Source organism: Gadus chalcogrammus, chromosome 3 (genome assembly GCF_026213295.1).
Source record: "Gadus chalcogrammus isolate NIFS_2021 chromosome 3, NIFS_Gcha_1.0, whole genome shotgun sequence".
NCBI classification, from domain to species: Eukaryota; Metazoa; Chordata; class Actinopteri; order Gadiformes; family Gadidae; genus Gadus; species Gadus chalcogrammus.
In genome coordinates, this window is record NC_079414.1 from 16,449,459 (window position 1) to 16,475,662 (window position 26,204).

Genomic DNA, 26,204 nt, shown 5'->3' on the forward strand with positions numbered 1-26,204 from the left:
ACTGCAAAGGACTGTTGACTCAACTTTTTTCCAGATCGTATTTATTCTATATTTGTACTATCTCATTTTAAAATGGTAAAACATAAATCAGTTTGTTTAGGTGAACAAGGGAAAAAAATTAAGATAAAACCCCAGTTCGGACAGGACATGGCCTACTTTTTATATTTTTTCCATGTAGAAATTAACATTTCTGTTCGCTTACATGAATTGCAAGTGAGCAGTAGACTATTTAGCAGCATCTTACGTGGTTGTGGAATAGTTTAAAGTAATATTAGCGAACATGTGGCGTACATTGAGGGTATCCTATTGTGCAATTATGACTTCTGCTCTTATCCGTGTAGCATACATGTATAAGAGGAAAGAAATTAGTGGTTTGATATTAAAAACAATTGCAGCTTATTATGAGGCCAAAGGTGATTATTGTTGGTGTTAGTTAACATGATAATATTTATCAGCGTTGATATCTAAACCTAGGCCTTTTTCAATAGTATGTCAGAACAGAAGAAAATATCCCATTGTACATTTGTTTTTCTTGTTGTGTATTGTACTGAAAATCCTGATGCATATTCTACTGTAAATGCTCACAGATAAATACATTCACTTTATTGGTGCCTAGTTGCTTGCACCCATCACGTCTTTTTGATATAGCTGTGTTGTAACGGTTGATTTGGCATTTTTAAATGAATATTTTCTTGATTTTGGGTTATCAACTGTATTACATAAACATTTGCATCTCTTTATTCAACCGAGACTTTGGATCCTGTGTCAAAAAATAAAAGGTACCTCGTGCTATCCCTTTGATTTACTGAATAATTGTTTTCAACAATAATGGGAAACGTAGGAGGTGAGAAAGCATTACACCGTAGCGCTACGTCGATCACATCAAGTCAGTGCACACGTCGTCCTTTCTGTTCGGTTGGGCCGATCGGACAAGATTGATGTAGGGGGCGGGGACAACACAGCTCAATAACACGTTTGTCAGTTTGTTGGTCCACCTCCCTTTGGTCAATTTAATATGTAGGCCTACTGTAAATGGTCCCCTAGACGTCATCGCGGGTACTACTAAAAACCAGCGACTACAATAAACATTGGGAGTTCGGCTTCTAACCATCAGAAATATATAATGTTGTACAACAATAATGCATCTAATGGCTTGCTTTGTTTATCTATGTTAACCATAGGGCCACCATTAGCATTGAAGTTACGCTTAACCACGTTTTTAACAATTGCTTTTAAGAGTGAGCCATAAAAAAACAAGGTTGTCAACATCGTATATCTGCCATTGCCATAGTTGTTTTTAATCTTCTGCATGCTATGGATTGCTGCTCTGTGGTTGGTTAGCGTGGACGGCACCTGCCCCCTGTATTAACCAATCCCAGCCAGCGCTGTGTCCACGTGACTCCGCCTCGACTCAGGCTACTTCCAAAGTTAAAAACAGACTTTGTTTATCTTGCAGGCTGCTCGTTGAAATGTGCTTCGATTAGCCATTTTCTTTCAAGCTGGTTGTTTTGACCGAATATTTCGAACACTGCGACTGGAGTGTTATAGTATTCATTTGCATGCCATTTTGTATCGATTTTTTCTAGTGTTACATTATATTGTCATTGTATCATTGCGTGAGCAAAAGAACAAGAATACGACGTCGAGTAGGGCTTATATTTAGCACGCGTTTTGTCCAAATATAAATTTAAGATACCATTTTAGGTATTGTTTGTTGAATTTTTCATTCGCTAAACCCGTCGCGATCGCAGCTATTTGACAGAACGTGCAATAAAAAATAAACAAACAAGCCTTTACAGAGCGCCATGGCGACCGAAGTGGAGACTTGGTCCACCGCTCAGCAACACGAGGGTGAGTTATCATTACTAATAACCCAGTGCTTATTGATCGTCTCGATGATGATCTCATGCAAAGGCGTCGAAGGACACATTGAAATGGGGTTGTGTGAATACGGTTGCGTTCTGCAGTCCATTGTCCAAGAAAGGGATGGGCTCCGATACATCCATGCTCCATGTGCTCTGAAGTCCCCCGCAGCCCTCTGCGTCGTCAGCTGCAAATCTGGACCATGCCGTTTTCTTCCTCCACTTGGATACTATTTTATGCTACTATATTTGTGCGTGCAGTATTTTGATAGTCTTTTAAAATGGTGCATACCTATACGACAAGATTAATACGCGGACTGTATTTGATTGGTCGAAACAGCAGTCACTTCCGCTCCGACGTGTGATTTGTATGTGTACCATTTTTAATGTGGTGCACGGAGATTCTCACGGTTTTTGTTCCCCTTTTTATAAATTGGGCGAGTGTTTAAATAAAGGCATGCCATATATGTTTCCTTGGCTTGCATGTCGTGGTGGAGCATTCCATATTTCTGCAGACTATTTCCACTGAGTACAATGGTGACGTAAGCATGCACTACTCTTTACCTTTTGGACCAATAGGAATGCGCCAAATTGTAATGTTGTTGTGTTTTTGCAAGTTACATAATGTGTCTTTGCTTTGAATACAGTAAGCAACCAAACGAAAGAGTAGACAATTGGCATGCTTTCTAATATATACATTTTTGTTTTATTTTATTTTGCTCCAAATCATACATTCACTCTGTACAGCATGTACTCATACACTCCATTCGCCTGTTCGCATAAAGCTCAATAAGGTCTAGATTGATTTATCGTTACGGATATATTCAACCTGTCTCTCTATTGGCACATACAAAAAGTTTGTCTATTGGCCAGCACAATTATGTTACTTTATCCAGTATTTCTAAAGCTAACACTCTTAAACGCCATGTATCCTGCCTGCTGTTAAAAAAAAATAAAGTTAACTTGTTTGTGTTCTTTCTGGAATATCAGAATCTGCTGGGCCTAGGCCTTAAGTGCGTCTTTGAAACTCCTTAGATAAACATCAAGAGGAAAGCTATATGGAGTGGCCTTAATGCCATAAATGTCGGGCCTGGTTTCCTCATGGCCTGCTGACTAAACAGAATGCTACAGTCTGCTTGTTGCTCTGCTGTCGGCCCAGCAGCCCCATTGCTTACAAACACACAGCGCAACACACACACAGCGTACTTGGTGTCCGTCTTCATGTTTGGGATCAGAATGTGCAGACCAGTCGCCATGTGCGCCTGTACTCATTGTACATTGTGGAAGTGGCTCGTTGGTGGAGTGTTTTTGACTAAGGCCACACTCCTCTACTGTACCTTTACTGCACCGCATAGTTACTCTGTTTACTGTTTATGTTTTTCAGTTATTCAGCCTCAAAGTTTTCGCAGTTCACCAAAAGCACATTTATTCCAAAGTTAACAAGATGAATCCCAAACTCTATTTTAGAATTTATAAAAGCTATATGTATCAGATTCATAATGACTGTTGAAAAAACTTGGCACCACACCCATCTCTGCCCTATGGCTACCAGAGATCAGTACAGTTTGTATTCCCTTCCATGTGCTTGTATATTGCTCAATTTGCAGGGCAGGACATTTACGTGTGCGTGTGCGTGTGCGTGTGCGTGTGCGTGTGTGTGTGCGTGTGTGCAAACGGAGCATTCCTCAGACAAAATAAGCCATGTTCCTCTATTCTGGGCCAAAAGACTACACACTACTACTAATAAATCAACTTCTGTAAATATAGGTGGACATGAGGGATACAACCTACACATCTAAGGAAAGCCTTTACTCTAGGAAACTAGCTCCACAAGTCTAGCAGCCTTGTGTCATACATCGAGCAACATATGGCTGCTCAACTTATTGTTGACTTACACTATGCCTTTTTTAAACTCGCTATGCTTGGCCTTGTTTTCCTATAGTTTCGCAATCTCTTGCCTTCACCCTCAGCCTTGACTTTCTTTTTCTTTTTTTCTCCTCTCGCTGGCCTGCATATAAGCTTGGAGCGCGGCCATTGGCCAGTCCCTAACTTACTGCTCTGGCGGGGTCGTGGCATATAGCCTTCGTGAGGGAGAGGGAGTGGCGCCCGAGAGGAGTCCAAGGGACACGTGCTCACTTGTTTACAGCAGAGCGGCTGGTGACTGGTTGTCCCAGTGCTTAACAGGTTAAATCTGGGCTGTAAGCCCACACCGCACCAACTTGCCTTTCCTTCGGCTGCCTGTTTGTATTCCTCACAGAGAACTGCGCTCATGCAAACTGTGGCCGTAGTAGAATTTCTCCTTTTTAGACCCTACCACAATCATGCAACAGTCCACGGGGTGTTGCATAATACTTGTTGTATGGAAGACGTAACCAAAGAGAATAACTGAATAGGCCTAGACCATTGCTTGTGTATGAAGGCAGCAACTGTCAAGCTTGGCAGACACACCGGAGTATGGATACGCTGAGTATTCCTTACACGACTCGCCAGTATTTTGTCCTCTGTGCCCCCCCCCCCCCCCACCTCTCTCCACCGCCTACGGTACAGTACAGTCATGTGACTCGAGTGAGTGCCCACGGCAGCCATATCAGGCAGAGCATCGACTTCCTCCGCTGGTACGGACGAAGAGCACACGAAAACGGGCTGAAGAGAATAAAAAATGATCCCTGCAGTCAGCAAGTTTTGTGTGCTGCTCTCCCACGCACGGGGCCATCTGTGGCATGCCAACGGGCTCTGATGTGGTTGCTACCCTCTATGTGAAGGCTGCGTGTCTTTGGGTGTCTTCAGCAACCTTTCTTAAGTACCTGATTGTTGGTTAAGATGGTAAAAAGTATGGTTTGCCTAAATTAGTTCCTGTTTGTACACATGGCAACCGTTTTAAGGTATTTTGTTTCGGCTGAGAGATTATTAGATGAGACTGGCCGCCAAGTGTTGCCTTGTGAAATGCGAGTCTGCAGATAGTGGTTAATGCAATACTAGCAACGTGTACAGCCAACATGCTTTGTACCACCTCATCCAAGAACAGAGCTTTTGGAAAATATTGTTTGGTGCACATCTCGTTTACTAGTCGGTAGGTCGGTCATTCATTTAAACAATGAATGACCCACTCAACAGTTTCTTAAGCATTTGGTGGAGGTTAAAACCATATCTCCTTTCGAAAAGAACATACCTGAATAGGAGAAGAGGTTTACTGGCTGTTGCTCAGTGCGTGTGTTTCGTGTTGTGTCTTGTTGTTCTTGAGGTTTAGTTGATGATGATGCTGTTGGCTTCATACCATAAATGCAGCCAATTATACGGATTATAAAGAAAATTACTTGGGCTGAAATAAACTGTCTATCGCTGTTCTCTCCAAGAGGGTCATCTTATAATTATTTTATCTACTCCGTTTCCCGTGGGGGATTAAATCCATTGGTTGACCATGTGAGCTAAAGGGGGCGTGTCCTTTGTGGTTTCCTCTCGTCCAATCACCAGGCGTGTTTGCCCTGGACGGTGACATGGCGGGCTACGACGATGACCTGAACGACTGCGAGGTCAACGGCAACTGGACGCCCCAGGAGAAGGCCCTCCACGAGGCCCGCCTGAAGGCCAAGGCCAAGCGCCGGCTGCGCAAGTCTTCGTCCCGCAACTCCACCAGCGACTCGCTGTCGGAGTCGGGGGAGCTGCTGCCCGGCGGGGACAGCCCCAAGGGGAAGGTCAACGCCAACGACCGCAAGTCGCGCACCGGCAAAGGACGGGGCCTGCCCAAAAAAGGTCTGTTTTAGGAAAGAAAAATATAAAGATGGTTAAAATGTGCTCATTAACAACGTGCGGCAAATGGGATCTGCTTAGGATGGTTTTGATGTCGGCCTTTATCTAGCGATGGCCATCTTTTCCTCGATTTAATCATATTGGTTCCAATGTTAACTTGCATTTGTAGAACATTTCACTAAACCCATGTACGAAGAACGTGAATCTGAGGCAGGTCCACGTGAGAGACTATTGCCTGATGGGCTGTTTGTCTGCCAGGGGGGGCCGGTGGGAAAGGAGTGTGGGGGGCCGCCGGGATGGTGTATGAGGTGGAGGAGCCCGACGCAAAGGACCCCAACTACGACGAAGTGGCGCAGGTCAGTGCACGCTGTCCGTCTCCTCGTCTGTCTGTCTCACTCGCTGTGCGCCGGGTTTCCCCAGGAAGAAAGTTGAGTGGAGGGGAAAAGTGCTTCTGTTCTGAGAAAGAGGCGGGCGATTGGCGTAGGGGCCGTATCCTACGATCTGACCATAGGAGTCAAACTGTCAAACTGTGTTTTACAAGAAATGATCACGGGGGGATCACAAAGAGACGCGTGACATGTTGAATCTAAGGAGAAGCCCACAACTTAAAATGTTGATTTGCGTACTCGGTAGAAACAGTAGAAATGCAACCAAAAGAAAGTCTATAGTCCGCTCAAGCTCAGCGACGGTGATATTCAATGCGGAACGACCGGGTCAATCTGCGGCCAAATTCTAGTGGTGTTCACTGAAAACTGAGGCGCCCCAACAATGGGGGATGAAGAGAGGCGACGGCCGGTCCGGTTCCAGCAGGTGACCACGCCGGAGCCACGGTGACCTGGACTGCTGAATCTGCAGTGCCTTGCACCCTTTCACGGCTCAATTATACGCACACCAGCGTGCACAACAAAAAACAATCACTACAGAGTAATGAGGTGTGTGTGTGTGTGTGTGTGTGTGTGTGTGTGTGTGTGTGTGTGTGTGTGTGTGTGTGTGTGTGTGTGTGTGTGTGTGTGTGTGTGTGTGTGTGTGTGTGTGTGTGTGTGTGTGTGTGTGTGTGTGTGTGTGACCCCTGTCCCAGTGGAGACGAGAGGGCCTCACGTCGCAACTGACGTTAGTCCACACACAGAAAACAAACAAACACGCATACGCTCTCTGTTCTGATGAACTACGCGCCAAGCTGCCCTCTGTTCCTGAATAGCGGAGTCTCACACAAAACCCAATTGTTCGCTCTATTTATGGACGCAGGGCCCAGACAGTGGACAGAAGCCCCTCCCCCCCCGCCCCCCCCCATAGTCACTCTAATGTGATGGTCCATTCTGCTAGTGTATACTCGCCACTCAGATCGCTGTGTCCCCCACACAATCAGTGTTATGACCTTCTAAGGCGCTAATCAAGAGTGCAAGGTGATGTTGAGGCTTTTTAGTCACACATCGAGAGTGTGGACTCTGGCTGTCCGTGGGTATAGAGTGACTGGTCAGGCCGTCCCACTTGATATCAAACAGTCTTGGGTCATTCAGTTTCTTTCCAAAGTCCCTTGGTTCCAGTGTCACTTTAGGTAAACAGCCGTGGGTGGCCAAGGGGAAACGCCCTGCGCAAAACCAAACACCCAAAAGTCTTTTAGGATGGAATAGGAGTTGAGTTGTGTAATCGCAGTACAACCAAATTCATACATCAACTGCATCCACTTGGGGAGGCATAAACAACTGCTAGTGAGCAAAGCAGTGTGTTTATCATTTATTAATGTCTTGCTCAGCCCGACGCTGCTCATTTTCTCATAGCCGAGGCTCGGTTCTTTTTATAGAGGGAACTGGAAAAGTGAGGTGTGTGCGAGGGCTCTTTTGTTCTTGGAGTGACACTGGTGTTTATTATGAAGTGGTGCATATTTGTGCGGTGTGCACACGTGTTGCATCAGAGCACCCAATCATCCGTTCTATTCTGCAGGGAAGAAATATTTCTGTTTTGGAGCACCCCCTGAGTTGATTTTTCCCAATTTCCCTCAAGTTAATAGTGATCTACATCATATGGTTGGTTATGTATCCCTTTATACTTCCAGTGTGCAATTAATGAATCCTCTGCAAATTAAAATATGAAAATAATGTTCTCGATTTATACAATAATAATGAGTGTCTGCACATGGTAATATACAAGGTTTTTCGACCAGATGAGAGAAGCGCATGTAACTTAATTGTAAATCGAGTCTTAAAGCCTGTTTGTTTCTGTCTCTCTAAACAGGGTGACACAGTGTACGCCACGGTGGTGCCGGAGTTGGACGAAAAGCTGCTGGAGAAGACGGTGAACCCCATTGTCAAGGAGTACTTTGAACACGGAGACACTAAAGAAGTCCAGGTAATGTGAAGCGACCCCCACGCACTCTTCATGAGAAGGGTTTTGCCATCCAGAGGCTATATGCATAGCTGACTAGATCCGTGGTTCTAATCCTTTTTTGGTCTGTGACACTATTTTGGGTTCAGAATATTTTGGTAACCCCCAGATCTCTTTGATTTCTGTGCATCTCTTCTTCCACACATCATTTGAACCAAATCAACCTCCCATATTGGTATCAGGCACGGTTGGGGTACATTGCTCTAGTCTAGATGTATACTCTAGCTAGCAAATTATCAACCTACAGACCATGTGCCTGATATTGCTGTTTTTCAGAATGAGCGAAACAACGCAGCCATCACAGCTACTCATTTGAATGTCTTTCCCGATGTAAAAATCATCTTTCCCCTGATAATCCATTGAACCTGTGTGTGTGTGTGTGTGTGTGTGTGTGTGTGTGTGTGTGTGTGTGTGTGTGTGTGTGTGTGTGTGTGTGTGTGTGTGTGTGTGTGTGTGTGTGTGTGTGTGTGTGTGTGTGTGTGTGTGTGTGTGTTGTCTCGGCCTCCTTCCCCCAAGGCTTTGTTGAAGGGCCTAAACCTGGGTGCTCACAAGTTCGAGTTCTCCTCCCTGGCGCTGTGCCTCTCCCTGGAGGGCAAGGCCAGCCACCGCGAGCTCACGTCCCGCCTGCTGTCCGACCTGTTGGGCAAGGAGCTGTCCCAGGCCGACATGGCCCGCGCCTTCGACAAGATGCTGAAGGAGCTGCCTGAGCTCATCCTGGACACCCCTGAGGCCCCCAAGGTAGGCAGCAGGACCAGGGGAAGAAAACACAGGGAGGCAACGGCGCCATCTGTGGTGAATCCGGCAATGGATACGACAGCTGTCAAATGGGCTAGACATGGGTGTCGGGTGATTCTTACTGCCATGTGGACATGATACTAGTGGGACCAATCAGAAGATACTGTAATGGCAATGTTGTGTGTGTGTGTGGATTTGAGTAATATTTTGCTGGTAGAATAAATGAAATCTCCTCAAAACTATTTAAATTGAGGGGGAGGCCAGGAAAACACAGCCTGCAAGTACATACACCTTTTTTGGCACATTTGTACTTGTTTTTAACTCCTATTCTATTTGTAACATCATGTTTGCTGTTGCTGGAAGTGCAATCTCCTGAGGGAACCTTCCCGACTGATAAAAAGACATGATGAGACTGGTGTGTTTTGTGCCACAGATGTTGGGACAGTTCCTGGCCCGAGCCATAGCGGACCACGTGCTGCCTATGGCGTTCCTCGACTGCTACAAGGGCAAGGTGGACTGTGTCCACGCCAGGTAAGGGAAACGATAACATCATCGCTCATTTATTTTCATTCTTTTTATACAGTGTGTAATACAGTACGTCAATGGTGTTCGGCTGGCGTTGGCTATATCATACTTCTGGATGGACACTCCCACTTGGAATGTCACCAGTTGATAGGTTTAAGAAATGGCTTGGCATTACCACCCAGCCCCACTCCTGGTGGTCAAATAGTGGCCCTATTTGACCACAAATAGGGGCCCTATTTGACCACCAAACAGAGCATCACATTTTCCAGGTGTGTGAGTGGCTAGAATCGTTTTTAGTTTAATTTTTTTCACTCACGCTTCTGCTGATGCCGTCTGTCCAGGGCGGCGTTGGACCGCGCTGCCGTGCTGCTGTCCATGAAGCGGGAGATAGTACGGCTAGACAACGTTTGGGGTGTGGGCGGTGGGCTGCGGCCGGTCAAGCATCTCGTCAAGGAGGTGAGCCCCTCGCCTGGCACAGTACCACAATGGACGCTTGGCTTTAATCATACATGGTTGAGGAAGACTTGGCTTGGAAGAATGATTGCTAATGAAGGGGTCGGATATAGGGTGGCAAATTGTGTTTTTAAAAGCGCCTCGGTTTCGGGCCACAAAGTATCGTGAACATTGAGGGAACCCTCATGGGGATAGCCTTCGACGCTGAATCTTTTGGCCCTCGGATACCAAATGCATTCAGGGTAAAAGTGTGTAGAAGTGGGTCATGCTCATTCAGCAGAAATCGACCGGGATGTTGGATCTTCGAAACAAAAGGGAGGAGCACCCTATTTATGTGCCCCCACAACATCAAACTAACACGCACACACAACACAACATACCTAATTAGTTACGGTAATATACACACATAATTAGCGATGATAATACACCAGCAAGGCAGGGTTATATTGACGTTTTGGGAGCATACTCCTCGCCTTTTTTTTAAATTACTCAATATTTTGTACAACCTCGGGAGTTTAAAGTGTGGTTTGTTTTGGAGTAGAGGCATGAGACCTCTTTCAAATCTCTATCGTCGTCTCTGTCTTCTTCCTCTTTTAGCTTGTCTAGTCTCTCGCTAGCTTAAATGCATAAAGCCAACGTGAGTTAAGAGGCCATGCAAAAATAAGAGTCTCTCATTAAACGTTCACGTAAAAGTTCAACCCTATAGTTATCTCTGCTGTGCCGTGTTTCTGTGAATAACATGTTGGGAAGAGATAGCTCTTCAGCTCTCCGTGCTCAGTACGGCTAGTATCTGTAAGATAAACTAATGATTCTGACATAGCCATGATTGTGTTGTTGAAATCGTTTTATGACATCTAAGGCATCATGGATAACTGATCTTTTATGGCATACAAGTTGTCAACGATAAAGGGGCACTTACTGGTCTGCAAATGTTTTTTTGCAACATAGCATGACTTTCCGGGCTCCGAATAAATAAAGTTTGCTGAAATGGTATGTCATTATACCTCCAATGCAAGATAATTTTGTATGCATGACTGGCATTCACCAAAAATATGTAAATCCAAGATGGCAGTCAGCTGGAGGTTGCCTCAATCTGCTGCCTTCTCTTATCCTGTAGCGTGTCAGAGATTGCACACATTTTACATATGAACTTTACTTTGACTGAACACTGTTTCCTACACATACTGTGTGTGTGTGTGTGTGTGTGTGTGTGTGTGTGTGTGTGTGTGTGTGTGTGTGTGTGTGTGTGTGTGTGTGTGTGTGTGTGTGTGTGTGTGTGTGTGTGTGTGTGTGTGTGTGTGTTCTCCAGATGATCCTCCTGTTGAAGGAGTACCTGGTGTCTGGGGAGGTGTCGGAGGCAGAGCGATGCCTCAAGGACCTGGAAGTTCCCCACTTCCACCACGAGCTAGTCTACGAGGTGTGTGTACAAGCTAGACCCGAACAACAGTAAACCACAAACTAGCATTGTCAACACTGCCACCTTGTGGTCAAACGGCCAATCGACATTCAATGGAATTTATTTGTAATTTGCTAATGTAAATGAGTTACACATTAAATCTTGTTAAAAATTGATATTTGAATGAAAACATCATGCGTTTATATTTTATGCTTGTTTGCATTGCCTTTCAGGCTATAGTGATGGTGCTGGAGTCCAAAGGGGACACCGCCATCCATATGATGATGAAGCTCCTGCAGTCCTTCTGGAAGTCGGGCCTCATCACCGTGGACCAGATGAACCGGGTCAGTTCGGGTTTTTAAAAAAAACTGTGGTGGGAAACGAATTGTAGCGGGCTTGGATGTTGAGGCAGCCAGCAGGATGGCATACCTACAGATACCCTGTAGGTATCCTTGAGCAAGATGCCCCCTACCCCTGCCTTCTCCCTGAAGACATTCTACCTGTATTCACTTTAAAGTCGCTTTGGATAAACGACTTGATTTTACTATTAAACATTATGTTCTGTTAACAACCCTGTTGTAGTGATGCAGGTTTTCTTCTCGCTGTGCGGGTTTCAGGGTTTCCAGCGTGTGTACGACGAGCTGCCAGAGATCTGCCTGGACGTCCCCCACGCCCACTCCATCATGGAGACCTTCGTGGATCTGTGTTACCAGGAGTCTGTCATCACCAAACATCTCAGAGACACCTGTCCATCAAGGTGAGCGGCACTCACCAACCGCTAGGGGAAAGCAAACCCCAGAACACCAGTAACTGTGACAGAGAATCAGTTTTCTACTTGCCTGTCCAATCGTCGGACATCAACATTGTGTCAATGACCTCGTCATTTGTTGAATTTCATTGGATTCAAATACCATGTATTTGCACCAAAATGTATTAATTTATAAAGTTTATCAAGAATACCATAAAATAGCCGCATACATTGGTTTTCCATTGTGGGCCTTTTTCGGGTCTGATATTTATTAGATATACCCAGTTGACTGCTCAGACGGTTTGCCAACGGTCCTCACTGCATTAACTGATTATGCTTCGTCTTTTTCTACCCACCAGAGGTCGAAAGCGTTTTGTCAGCGAGGGAGACGGGGGATTGGTCAAGAACTGATGAAGAGCAGAGCGGGAGGAGCAAGGGAGAAGGCACGCGGCGCCTCACTCCCTCACTCTTCGATCCACTCCACTCATTTCGTTATCTGAATCTGCCCGTTCACCGGCCTGCTAGTTTACCTTGCTGTACCTTTTGTTGTCAACTCCACACATTCACACCAGCATCGGAACGTAGGAGTAGACGACATGAGGCCGAGAAAGCCCAGTTCCCTTCATCTGTTGATTTAAATGAAAATTGTAAAAAGTATTCATGACTGCCGGAGGTTAACTTAAACTGTTAAGGTTAGGTTTTTCTGCGCCTTAGGCTTTGTACAATACCCGGAAGGATTTGATTTCAGACAGGGAAAGGTGGGCACGTTGGTTCCTTCAGGGTGCGTTTTTATTTTATTTTTCCATTAATTTGGTGCTTTGAGTCTTTCTCGTGCTCTACCTTGGAATTTGTACGTCCCTGTTAATAATTTGGATTCTGATTGTATTGCAGAACGAAAAGCACTTGGAAAAGCATATAGTACTTCGTAGCAGAGCTCAGCAACAGCAGCACCCAGTCTTTAATTATTTGGCTGCAAATGTATGATTTCAATCTAAAGTACATGCTTTCATTTGTCTATTTGTTGTTGTACTGGGATTTTTCTTTTGCAGGGTTTTCTCTGTTCCTTGTCCCTGTCGCAGCATATTAAGGCCCCTTGTTCCAAATGAAAAGCACTCGACAAAAAAAAGCATTTTGTGTACCGTTTCAATATTCATATGATACTCTGTTCAGGGCATCTGAACTGGCCCATTGCTTTGCCAGGGGAGTAAGTCAATTGGGGTTGGTTCTTTTTGTAAATTGGAAATCCGTAACCTGTGATTGACTATTGTAATAGGCACTTAACTAGGCAGGCGTATGGAGATGTCACACAGTGTTAGGAAATTCTGAAACCCCAATGAATGGCTAATCTTAGGTTTGGTATCTGGTTGTCCTGGTCTTAAAAGGAATGTTAAATTTCTACTAAAAGTGTCCATAAAAACTACGCCCTGGTTTATATCTTGCTATGGAGACTTTGTTGATGTATGTTCCAGACTGCGTTTATACAGTGTTTGTGGGTATAATTTCACATGTTGACCAAAGTAAGGGATATGGAACACAATATATTACATTCATTAAAAAAATATCTAAAATGTAGCTTCTTTGTCCATCTTATTCTTTATTAAACGGTTTATTTGCTGGGAAAATATCATGCAAATTTGACGAATCGTTATGTTAGGCCTTTTAATATTTATATATTATGTTACGATTATAATAACTTCAATGAGGAAAATGTGTCTGTTAAGGTGAAGCTACTGGGTATCAAACCATAGACGGTATGTTTGTAGTGATAGATCCACGCTGCGACACGTCAGTGGTGGAGTGGCGATGGGGGCGGGACCAGGAAGTGAATAGTCAAGCTAGCAGCGGATAATGAGTAGCTGATCCATTCATTTGACAGGTGAGAATTAGTAATTCAAAAACAAAGTTAGCGCAATAAAATCTATACCTCTTGTTGAACCCTGCAATCCATTTCTAGATCACGTGTTGTATATACAGTGGGCTTTAGCCAAAGCCCTCTGATTTGCGTAGTGGTAACGCTTCAGTGTGGCACCCGTATGGACGTCAAATGCCTTAGCTTGGTGGCACGCTTCGCGTAAAGGAGCAATAGCAGGGTTTCAGTTCAGCTTATTACCATTTGTTTTCAGAAAACCACATTTAATTTGCTCCTCAAGCGCAAGGAGTCAGCTCAGACGTGCTATCACAAAACATTACACAGACACAATACATTCGCGCATTTGTCTGCTTCCTGTGTAATATGTACAAAACAAAAGCCCGAGTGCATAATGTGAGGTGATTCCTTCATACAAAAGCGTATAAAATATACTGAGTACTGTGTACACGTTCCATAACCATTCAAATACATTATGTGAACATAATCATATACTTATTTATGGTGCGAACTAGGCAACTCCATGCTAGTATCTGGGAAGGCGCAAGCTCACCTCTATCACCTTATCATGTTCTATCAATGTTCATTTGTATACATTTCCTTTGTTTCGGCAGGGCATGATGGGCAGGCAGAGGAAGAGGGTGGGGGCAGGGGAAGCTGCACCCCTTCTGCGGAAAGACGAGAAGCCCATTGGCTTGCACTTCAAGGAAAAGAAGAAGAAAGTGGACATTGGCAAAGTGTTTATCAATATCTCAATCGGCCTTTGCATTTTCAGCCTGGTTTGGTTTTTCTATGCCCTGTACATGCGGTCCAGCCTGGCTAAACGTGTGGCTACGCTGCACCCTTCGCCGCGAGTCCTCGATGACAACAGCACCAGCGCCGAGGTTTCCCCAGAGAGGTTCTGGGGATCCTACAGGCCTCAGGTCTACTTTGGGATGAAAACCAGAAGTCCTAAATCCATCGTTACAGGTAACACCTCACCACTACTATTTCTAGGACTACTACTTCTATTTACTTTAGTAGTTCATAAGTAGACACTGGCTTACACAGTTAATCAAGATATATCAATGAGAAGCAGATAGGGGTTAGGCATCTTGATGCCCACAGGGCAGGCAGTATACATTTGGGTTCAAACCCAGAACCTAAACTTAACCCTGAACGCAGCGTTCTATTCCTGTCGTCCAAGTGACTTCAGACGTCGCACTAGGGACACCAGCGGCGAGGTGTGTGTGGATATGTGGTGTCTCGTCTTTGCCGCCATATCTCCCTCCGGCTAGAAAAGGCATCCAATCATTTAACATAGCAGCCAGGATTGGACATTTCGGAGCTAAGGCCATCGATGCATATCTTCCTATATATTTTCCCCCGCACCACAAACTGCTTCCCTGATACCATGCCTCTCTCTGCAGGCCTGATGTGGATGCGGCAGTTCTCCAGCATGGACGTGAACCTCAGGCACACCTGTGAGCAGGGGGACGGCCTGCAGGGCTACGGCTGGCTGATGCACGACGGCCTCAGCTTCGGCGTCCAGGAGGTCCGCGATAAGGACTTCACCCTGACCACCGAGTTTGTCAAGCGGAGGGGCGGCGACCACGGTGGCGACTGGACCTGGAGGATCACGGCCAAACAACACGTGAGGACCGGAGATTATAGCTCTTTTTATTCAGGTTCCTTCAACTGTTTGTCTAGGCTCATTGTTTTGTTCATGGATGAATCTCCAGATTACCTTTTTGCTTTCCTAAATCGAAATTCACATAGGATAGATTATCATATGGAAATAGATATATCCTACCTGGGGGCAGGATAGTCTAGACCAGGGATGGGCAACTGGAGGCCCATCCCTCCAGTTGCCCTCCAGTTGCCCGCATGCGGCCCGCATCCTCACTCAGTGCGGCCCGCATCCTCACTCAGTCAGGCCCGCACATAATAGAAAAAAAAAGAATAATAATAATTGATCGAGTTACAGAAAACTCGGTCAAGAAAGATGAGAAGAATTCATAGAATTCGAAGGCAAACCCATGCGTCTAGTTTGCTTAGAAGCGATATCAGTCATTAAAGATATCCACTTAAGTCGCCACTACAACTACTACAACTGCTTGTTGGGTTTGAGTTCATTGAGTTGTTGCACTTAATGTTGGGCCACTGTTTTTCAGTTTTTTGACTTCATTGAATGATGATGTATGTGAGCCCTTTGCACTGATAAAATACTGACCATTCATGTGGCTGTTTGAGCATGGAAAACATGAAATTGTATGTATGTTGGTTCAATTAACATACCGTACATAGGTTATGATTCTGGATGATTTTTTAGGTAGTGGCCATCCCCAAAATGCACCAGAATACAGGAAATCATATCTACCAAATTCAAAATTGTGTAGCTTCTCTCAGCTCACGTTTAGTTGAAGTGTGACGTCATGTGGCCCTCCGATGGTTATGATGAAAAATGTGGCCCTCTTTATCATGAAAGTTGCCCATCCCTGGTCTAGACTCTAGTGGCCTCAAAGTTTGACTGCCCGATAAAAGCTTCTGGGTTGAACCCAATTGTCTGCAGTCCTTATCCAAGATGCCACCACCTAATACTCAATGACGTGCATAAAGAATTCACTGTTATTCCCACCTGATTGCAAAATCTGCTCAATACCTAAACGGTAATGGAATTTGCATTCCAAAATGTTGATTTCCCTTATTTCTCCTTCTTCCGTTATTTATCTGCACCACCAGAGTTCATCCCGCCAAGCGCCCGTCATCTCGCTCATGTTTTACGCAGCAGCAGATACGCAGGGCTCTCTGGAGGCTCACGTGGAGGAGAAGAAAGGCCTGGGATCCATCACCGGCTTCTCTGAGGAGCTCGGACACTTCAAGATCACCTTCCGCAAGCCCGTCACTGGGGAGCTGTCCAACGTCAAATACGCCTGGTACGTCGAGGGGTTGTGAAGGGCGGGAGAAGGATGATAGTAGTTATCGAAAATAACATGACAGACTCTAGAGTAACAATTTAGCAATCAAGCAGACGCTTTTATTCAAAGAGCCTTGGGTGGGGCTGAGAAATATCAAGCATGCATACATTGTGTCAGAATTGTGTGCAGAGTAGCTATAGGAATCATAAAAACCGATGCATGATGGTGGAAAATAGGGCTTTATTTATAGATTCATGATTCAATGCGTGTTGATTGGGTATTTAAACAGTAGTTTCATAGTGCTTGCACTCACTAAATCAGTTTGACTAAATCCTTGGCCACCCACGATTCTTTTGTAAATGCTTTTGTTGCAAGGACAGCTTTAGGGAACAGCAATAATAAATGTGCCCCGATTTTCCCTCCTTCTTTTCAGCTACAACAACCTTCAGACTGTTACTCCAGGCTTGGAGCGGCTGACCGACATTGTTAAGAACAGCCTCTCTCGGAGGTTTGTCTACAGCCCCCCCTCTGGTGAAAAGAGGCATTACATTGCGGTTGACAGCTACAAGCCTCCACACCAGCAGCCCCAGCAGAATCCTGACGACCCCAGGAAGAAGAGCGACTTCCTGGTCCACCAGGTAACCGTAGAGACCCCGTTCCAGATCGAGGTTCTGTTTGAATCGGCCAGCTTCCACAGTAGACCCAACCAGCTGGTCGGGGTCACCATGACGGAGGAGCTGGAGAGGAGGAAAGCCGAGTTTGACGCCAGGTTCGAGAGGACCTTTGGCCTGGAGCGAAAGGGCTTCAGCCAAGCTCAGGTCAGGTTCAGCAAGGCAGCCCTCAGCAACATGCTGGGCGGAATGGGCTACTTCTATGGCCAGTCGGTGGTGCAGTCTGCCTACAACGAGTACCCGCTCTTGTATCCCGAGGGCGCGCTGTTCACCGCCGTTCCCTCGCGCTCTTTCTTCCCTCGGGGGTTCCTTTGGGACGAGGGCTTCCACCAGCTGCTGCTCAGCAAATGGGACCCTCAGGTGACGCGGGAGGCGACCGCTCATTGGCTAGACCTCATCAACGTGGAGGGTTGGATCCCTCGCGAGCAGATCCTCGGCGACGAGGCACGCAGCAAGGTCCCGGGTGAGTTTGTGGTGCAGCGGAACGAGAACGCCAACCCGCCCACCCTCTTCCTGGCGCTGCAGGAGCTCATCGAGCAGCATTCTTCCGACCCGGATGCTCCGACATCGCTGCCCACGTTGGCGTTCCTACGGCGGCTCTTCCCAAGACTGAAGACCTGGTTTGAATGGTACAACACCACACAGACCGGACCCGTGCCCAATTCCTACCGCTGGCGGGGCCGGGACAAGGACACCAACCTCTTCTTGAACCCGAAGACCCTGACCTCCGGTCTGGACGACTACCCAAGGGCCTCCCACCCGTCCGGGGAAGAGCGGCACGTGGACCTGCACTGCTGGATGGCCCTGGCCTCGGGCATCATGGCTAGCATCGCGCGGCTCCTCGGAGAGCCCCACGTCGACTACGAACAGACACACCAGGTGCTCAGTGACAACGGCCTGCTGAGCGAGCTCCACTGGTCGGACCAGCTCGGGGCGTTCAGCGACTACGGAAACCACACGCAGGCCGTGTCCTTGCAGCAGGAGAAGGTGTATGTGCCGCCCGGACAGCCACGGCACCACTACGCCGCCGCCCGCCTCGTGCGCTCTGTGCGGCGCGCGCCCAAGCTGCAGCACGTGAACGCCCTGGGATACGTCAGCCTCTTCCCGTTTCTGCTGCACATCCTGCACGCCGACTCTCCCAAGCTGGAGCACATACTCCGAGACATGAGGGACCCCGACAAGCTGTGGACGCCCTACGGCCTCCGCTCGCTCTCCAGGACGGACCCCATGTACATGAAGCGGAACACGGAGCACGACGCCCCCTACTGGAGGGGACCTATCTGGATCAACATAAATTATTTGGCTGTCAGAGCCCTGAACCACTACAGCAGTGTGGAGGGTCCCTACCAGGAGAAGGCAACGGCCCTTTATAATGAACTCAGGACTAACATCGTCAACAACGTTTACAGGCAGTACGTTGAGACAGGGTATATATGGGAGCAGTACAATGACAACACTGGCCGAGGCCAAGGAAGCCATCCATTCACTGGCTGGTCAGCCTTGACTGTTTTAATGATGGCAGAACAGTACTAACGCTAAAGACTCTTTCTAAAGGTCTTAAAGAAATTGGCCCTCATCCGTTGCTCATGTGATGCTCAAGCAGGCATTATGTATTATTGAAACTGTTTTCTACCAAAATATCTATTTCCAGAATAGGTGTTAATAAGGTGGTTTAGAAAGAACCCTGTTACTTTATCACATTTTGTTGTTCGTAGTCATGCCGTGTGTTTGCTATGTGTGGAGCCATTGGACAGATAAATGCCATGCTTTGTGTTCCTCATCAGCTTCTGGCATGTGCACCACTGGCTATCCATAAAAATACATTTAAAATAATACTGTGTTTAGATATGCAGTATTGGACTGACTTTTGGAAATTGCACATTTTTTGTATGCGTTTCCTAATCAACTGGCAACTACTTAAAACAATGAGTGCCTGAGCAACTAGGATAACAGGTGTTTTTGATAAAGCTGATGAATGAGGGCCATTGTCTTCAATAGTGCCAACAATTATTTCGGTCAAGATTCTCCAGTTGTCTTAATGTTTTAATGATAGTGAAGAATTCAAGGAGTGGATGACCTCATCAGCATTACTTCTGGGAGGGTTGGGGTTACAATAAAAAAATCCTGACTTGAAATATGTTTTATTGAGAAACAATAAATCATATCTTCAAATGTTGCTGTTGGGAGTTTGTGTTGGCTGTAGAGGTTATAGAATTGTTATTGTATTGGTCATTCAGTATTGAGTGCTTCATTCATTAGTTATCTACGTAATATTCCGTAGATACTGACTGATTAATATCGCTTCATTGCAATTGAAATTGTTCTCTAACAGGCCATTTCCAAGTACTTAGCATATGAAAATACCGGTAGTATACGTTGCAGAATACGCCGCAAAAGAAAGAGCACTCTGTTCCATGACATGCTTTTAACGAAACATTGATTTCACTTCCTGAAACTACGTCATTTCTAGGTTATTGGATGAGAGACAGTAATGTGCGTACAGTAGCACGACTCAACAATAGTAGATATACTGGAAACCATATATGACGTGTTTTACCTTAATCTCTGTTTCAAGGTCTATAGGAGGGCGACAAGTTGACGTCGATAGCCACCAGCTAGAGCTTTATTTATTTTCTAAAGTTTGACTCAAACCATTTTGATGCGAGATCTTGGTTTGGAACTGCATTACTTCCACAGAGCAAGTTAGTGACTGCAAGTTCTTTTCACTCGTTGACAACCCCGTTCAGTACACAGGGGCGTACAGTGGACTTGGTCTTATTAATACTTTGACACAAAATAAACAACCCCGGCCATAAAAAGCACTGATGCTTTTTCCTTGAGCTGTGTTCATGACCCCCGGGTTCCAACCTCTTCTATGAATCCTTTTGAACGCTTGGCTGTGGCTGAAAGCCTCGAAACGGGTGCAGTGTTGGCTTGCAGAACTCAACATAGCGTTATTTCCTCAACCCCTCCATAGCACTGAATTTAATACAGCTCAGCTTCAACTCCCCAGGCTGCCAGTTTCCCTTTATATAACACCAGAAGCTTCGGTCAACGCGGTCATTGTGTTAACATCTATCGGCCATACCATGGCAGGGTGACTGGGGCACATTTGAAGACAACCAGTAGGCTAGATCTGCGGTTTTCTACTGTACATTTACTGAAACACTGTTTAGCAGTCGGTGATGTGTCAATCCATGCGCGCAATCACTGCCTTGGGGCTCACATTCGTGGGAGATGTGCTAGCTCAGCCTTTGACCCATTGACCTGCAAACGCAAAACGAATCCTGAAGGGATTTGAACGACGATGAGCCATATTCTCTCCGCCTTTCTACTATCTCTCTCTGAGTCGATGGCTTTTATTTGTACATCCCCTCAACGCACACACCGTGCGCAATCTACCCTTGTTCCCACTCCCCCCCCCCCCCCCAACACAACCCAATACCGCGGGACGATGATAGCATCACAGCTAACTGAAGTCCTACCTGCATAATAAACAGATGAATCACCGACCCACATTTGCATAGTAGCCGTCTCACAAACTTAGAACATGGTTCCAATCTATTAAATTATTTCCTTTTGTACCACTCTATTAGTTCATACAAATCAGTCTTAAAATGACCAGAGGTATGAGGAGTATAAAAAAAAATTACTTCTAACAGCTGACAATTTTGCCTCTCTTGTGTGGCGCGCGCCCTGCCATGTAATTACGGGGAATGTATGCTAGAGGGAGCTAATTAATAAGCCTTTTGAGAGTTGAGAAGAGTCCCTTTGAACACAGCTCCGCCAGCCCTCCACTAATAGAGAACTGCTTAGAATTAAAGTAGTATGAGTAGATAATTATGCTAATGGCTCCATTTAGTTGAAAGGTTTGATGACACATTTATAGAAAATCAGTTTGTTAATTGATCCTACCTTTTTACTCGGGTTTTTTCATCACAGGCTCTCCATGCAGACTGCATGTCGTATTGCATATTATGCTTATCCATATCTCATTATGAAAGAAGTGTCCCTTCCTTATGGTCTCTTTAACAGGTATCTCACCATCTCATCTCTTGGACTCATTAGTCTCATAATGGCACAGAACTCTTATTTGGTGTGTGTGTATGAATAATATGCTCTCTGTAGGCCGGCTTACAACTTACAACAACAGTCCTCCTATAGTTTCTCCTGCAACCTTCACCCTCCCTCCCAAAGCTTGCTATTAAACACCCAACTCGCCTGAACCAACATAAGCTATGATATGTTATGTAAGCGCCACTATAAATAGGTTCACCCGGGATCTTTTGTCTTTACCTGATTCGCTCTTAGCCCAACAGTTTTTATTTCTGGAGAGAGAGTCGTGGTGGAAGCCAGCGCGATGTGGAGCCGTTTCCATAGTTACTTTTGTTAGCTGCGAGCTCTCACCATTCTTCATCTGTTTCCCTCTACATGTCTGTTGCGCTTTGCCGTTTGTTGCAATCTGTTTGTATTTGGTCTGCCCGTGATGAGTGTGCATCGGAGCAGTAATGATCACTAATTACACTCATTTCATTGTACGTCGTAATAAATACGAATTGTTAGGGAAGGTGCTTTATGCAGGAATAAGAGGACGGATTCGTTTTAAAGTTGATAATCTCAAAATACAATTCACTCGAGTTAAGTTGGACAGACGATTGCTCAGACTAAATAGCTTGCTAGTGAGAAGTGCGAGCAATTAGTCTACAATAAGGGCTTTTTTCTGGAGGAGACTGTCATGCCTCTGTATCTAGTAATTGCTCTTGTATCATGGCAAAGTTGATTGCTAGAAATTAATACAAGCATGCTCCTTTTTTTTTTACCCATAAATGATAATTCCCCAACCTAGAATAATCATGACACATTCTAATCATCCAAACAAGCATGAGTATTTTTTATTTTCATATGGGGCTAAAACGTAATGTGTTGCAAACTAACTCCCTCCATGCTAAACTCTAAATGTTTAGTAACGGCCCTATAACATTGGCTTATAATGTACACCACCCCACAGTCACCAATAGACAGGGGCAGGTAGGCCAATAGCTGCATCAGGCCCCATGCGCTGTTGTTCTAAAGAGTGTGCACGGATACAGCAGAAGAGAAGGTTTAGGTTTGGAGCAACGTTAGCATAGTGTGTGGGTGAGTCTGGGGGCATGCTTGAAGAATCACTAGAGCCTATAGCGGAAAAAAATAAATAAAAATAAAAGTAGAGGACGAGGAGAGCTGAGCATGATGCTAACCTATCCCTAGCCAGCTGGGGACTGAAGTGGGCGAATGGGGAAGTATTTTTGGAACGCATGGGAAACCTGCCACTGCACAGGGGCCTAATGTTGGGCTTCCCTAGCCCACTCCCACACTCGGATGGAGGGAGAGATGGAAAGAGAGAGCGGCAGAGAGCGAGAGGGAGAGCTGTTTCTTCAAAAGAAAAACAACCACGCTTCCGCTCCTCTTTTTCTCCCTTGCCCTTGTCTTTTTCTTAGAAATGTGTATGGTATGTCGCTATGCACAGGCCAACATGAGAGTGATGGAGAGAGTGGGATAGAGAGAGAGAGGGAGAGGGAGGGAGAGAAAAAGAGAGGGGGAGATATCGAGAGCGAGAAGAACAGCGAGAGAGAAAGAAATCGAGATATTTAGATGGAAAAAATAATTTGGCAGCGCAGGGGAGTGTTTTATTTTATTTTATTTATAGCTAGTCGTGTTTCCGGGAGAGGTTTCTGTGCTTTTCGCAGTACCCAATCCATTTTTTGCGGTATCTTAGCAGCGCCTTTGTGTCTAGGTTTGGGATTGGATACCTTCTTTTCTATCTTGCGCCCCGGGGGAAGGATTTCAGTGTGGGACACATGTCAGAATGTGATTTGGAAGAGGAAGAGAAGCCTTTTTTTTAAGCTCATACCTTGGCTTTAGTGACATGCCTGTGCATCGTGGTGTATTAAAATCAGAAAGTTTAGTTGTCTGTCGCAGCCAGAGTGTCTTTTTATGAATCTAAGATTCAGTTGAAAACGAATGCTATGGTATATGACCAGTTCCCCAGTGTTTTTTCACAACCAGTTTTTTCTCCATACCCTGATACTCAAGATGCACACAAAGCTGACGATATCCTAGAGAACCCAAATAACCTTAAAATCTATAACCCCAGAGGTATCGTGCAAACTACTATTACAACACTATTCTGCAATAATTGATATCGGAACCTCTTTTGATATACTGCAGTCTTGAAGTGGTTTGAATTCTTTATATATGACAATTCTTAAACATTTGAATACATCTAAATAGGTGACGAAGCATTGTACAAATTTGAGGTCAAATTGAATTTCAGGAATAATTAGTGAATCAAAGGATCCAAAGAAGGGATGTCAAATGTGCACCATCGCTCAATTCCTATAAAGCCTGCTAAACTATTATCCTAGCCAATGCTACCCTGGCTTGATGTGACCAAGTAATTTCAAATGCAGACAGAATTGGTCTGCAAACTAACATTGCCTTAAGTGCTACTCTGCTTGTACACGCAGTGTGCTACAGTAGACTACAGCCCCCACAATGCATACACACAAAAATGTATGAGTCAAAGCTTAATAATTAACATTAATGATCAAACAATTTACATAAATCACAACCAAGATTATGCCAATCGACCACACACTACATTTAAAGAATTGCTTCATGTGTTGCAATGCAGCCATATCAAATAAATGACACCAGCGCTAACAGAATCCTTGGTAGCAGCATTGTCACGGCAACGATTGAAGGTAACCATCACAAAGGCAGTTTCTCTGTTGTACTTGCAAGAGAGGAAGAGTTACATTTATTCTCATGACTTGATGTACACAGCATTACCACAAACTCAGCTGAGATGCAGGACAGTCTGCTGGTTAAGTGGTTCGGAGGATTTTTTCTACAACAATGTCGACGCATGCTACCTGTAGGCATCCTGGAGCAAAAGGCTCCCTTTCTGCTCCTTAGTGATATTACCTCAAATATTCACAGCTTTGGATACAAGCGTTAAATGATTGGACAGGCTTCTTATAAGCCTTCGACAGCCACAGATAAAAAGAGAATTTCAACCAATATATATATAAAAATAAACAATAAATTGTCTACCCTGCCTTCAAAGAAGGAATCAAATGTTTTCTTTGGATTGGTTTGATTTGGTCATTAACTGTCAGTTTTAACATTTACGACTTCCTGAAAATTCAAAGGCAAAGTTTCAACCTGCATAGGCAAAATATGTGGTACATTAAAACCTACAGATCACAGATTATGCCTGACCATCAATTACCAAAATGGAGAAGACATCTTGACAAAGACAGAGGGCTGATAATTATGTAGAAACCCTAGAAAACCTACTCAAATACCAGGATATCTAAATGTTTGGCATTTTGAACGTCTTAATATATGCAGTGGCCAGCGTCTAGACACATAATAAGGTATATGTTATCGACCTCTCTTTTATAGAAGAATCCTCTTTAGCTCATCCAATGAAGAAGTCTGTCACTGTATTTTCACCATGTATTCATGAATTTCCTTTAGGTTGGTCCTCACAGTAGCTAATTGAAGAATGTGTGTGAAAGCCACTGGAGCCTTGAGGATTTGGTACACAGTGTTTAGGTCCCTGAGCAGCACTGCGCCCTGGGTCCTGGTGCTTTTTCTGAAAGGATCTGCCGAGTGAAAGCTCATCTTACTCTAGCACCACATGCTGTCCGTGTGGTTATAGAGTCCATTCTTCCTGAGTTCTGTAGTGGATAACCTTTGCAGAGCATTGAGACAAGTTGCTGTTGCATGACACTCTTTCTCACGCTATTCACTTCATACCAACCCGAACGAAAAAGAAACACAAAAAAATAACAGTGTTTTTTTTACTCGCAGCACTTAAATACGTCTAAGGTTGTCATTTAAGTTTTACAGGTAAAGCCTTACCCCTGCACTATAATGTCAGTAAGTGCTAACATTACGTAAATCCGTTACTTAGCGCACTGCCTGGCATTTTGTGGAGGAGAGAGGTCGTCCGGCAGGCGGCAGTTAACATAACTTAGTCTCGTGAGCTGACCTCCCTCTCCGAGTGATCGGATTGGTTTTAATAGTGTCTGTGTTCTCTGGGGCTCGTCGCCACCACCAAACATCTAACAGCCGTGGAATTAAGCGGCACGTCGGAGGTGAAAACAATTTGTGCTGCAAAATGTCAGATCCTTAATGAAAGGGCTTGGGGGCTTTTATCATACACTTACTGGAGAAGATGCCATGGCTGCTTGATGCTGCTGCTCCTTCAGACGCTCACACAATGTCAACGTTCAACGCGTTCCCGGGTCCTTCACGCACATTGTGAGAGCTTGCAGTGTATAGGCTTAAATGGAAGGCTACCTCAATGTATATTCATGGGCAGGGTAGCTTGTTGTTATTCTTATGGTTGTGTTGTTTATATTTTTTTTAATGGGGGATGGGTGAAAAGTCTATATGTTGATTCATTTAGCCTAAAAATATTGTTTTACAGAATGTTTGTTCAGTTTGCTGACGTTTATTTGTTTTTTCAACACACCACACTCATTATCTTGTCCTTTACAAACAATGCACTACTGATTCACTGGTTCATATATTCGTGTTATTTATGGGAAAATAACCACAAAAGCGCCCAAAACAAACGAAAAAGACAAATGGGGTCAAAGGTTAATTGTGTTATAAATCCGGTAAGAGAATAGGCCAAAAAGAAATGCTCATATATCAAGCAATAGATACATATATTTTGCAGAAGTGATACTCTAGGCCCACTAAACAAATGCAACAGTCTCGTGATGTCTAGTGAACAGTTATCTTCTCATCGTTTCCACAACTCCAAAAGCAACACTGGGCTGTGTCGCTGTCCATGGTGCTTAAAAAATGGCTTCTGCGAGCGGTGGACGGTAGGTCTCTCATATAAAGGCATATTGACGTTT

At 44.9% G+C, this 26,204-nt stretch overlaps 2 protein-coding genes across 2 annotated transcripts; both read left to right on the top strand.

Moving 5' to 3' along the window:
• Positions 1 to 1,418: 1,418 nt before the first annotated feature.
• Positions 1,419 to 13,415, top strand: pdcd4a (programmed cell death 4a). Its single transcript, XM_056586310.1, has 11 exons — positions 1,419 to 1,851; positions 5,334 to 5,612; positions 5,868 to 5,965; positions 7,842 to 7,955; positions 8,508 to 8,729; positions 9,160 to 9,257; positions 9,593 to 9,707; positions 11,014 to 11,121; positions 11,334 to 11,444; positions 11,718 to 11,857; positions 12,208 to 13,415. Exons 1-11 carry the CDS (start codon positions 1,806 to 1,808, stop codon positions 12,257 to 12,259), a joined length of 1,383 nt encoding a protein of 460 aa, XP_056442285.1. The 5' UTR covers positions 1,419 to 1,805; the 3' UTR covers positions 12,260 to 13,415.
• A 103-nt stretch (positions 13,416 to 13,518) lies between these two features.
• Positions 13,519 to 20,315, top strand: mogs (mannosyl-oligosaccharide glucosidase). The gene is made up of 5 exons (XM_056586309.1): positions 13,519 to 13,724; positions 14,330 to 14,684; positions 15,125 to 15,348; positions 16,437 to 16,630; positions 17,046 to 20,315. Exons 2-5 carry the CDS (start codon positions 14,333 to 14,335, stop codon positions 18,814 to 18,816), a joined length of 2,541 nt encoding a protein of 846 aa, XP_056442284.1. The 5' UTR covers positions 13,519 to 13,724; positions 14,330 to 14,332; the 3' UTR covers positions 18,817 to 20,315.
• The last annotated feature ends 5,889 nt before the right edge of the window (positions 20,316 to 26,204 follow it).

What these genes read in the sequence shown, in the direction of transcription:
- pdcd4a (XM_056586310.1), top strand. Translation starts at nt 1,806, where the DNA reads ATGGCGACCGAAGTGGAGACTTGGTCCACCGCTCAGCAACACGAGG. An exon ending in CACCGCTCAGCAACACGAGG is followed by an intron (nt 1,852 to 5,333) that starts GTGAGTTATCAT and finishes TCCAATCACCAG; the next exon opens with GCGTGTTTGCCCTGGACGGT. An exon ending in AGAGACACCTGTCCATCAAG is followed by an intron (nt 11,858 to 12,207) that starts GTGAGCGGCACT and finishes TCTACCCACCAG; the next exon opens with AGGTCGAAAGCGTTTTGTCA.
- mogs (XM_056586309.1), top strand. Translation starts at nt 14,333, where the DNA reads ATGATGGGCAGGCAGAGGAAGAGGGTGGGGGCAGGGGAAGCTGCACCC. An exon ending in TCCTAAATCCATCGTTACAG is followed by an intron (nt 14,685 to 15,124) that starts GTAACACCTCAC and finishes CTCTCTCTGCAG; the next exon opens with GCCTGATGTGGATGCGGCAG. An exon ending in TCCAACGTCAAATACGCCTG is followed by an intron (nt 16,631 to 17,045) that starts GTACGTCGAGGG and finishes CCTTCTTTTCAG; the next exon opens with CTACAACAACCTTCAGACTG.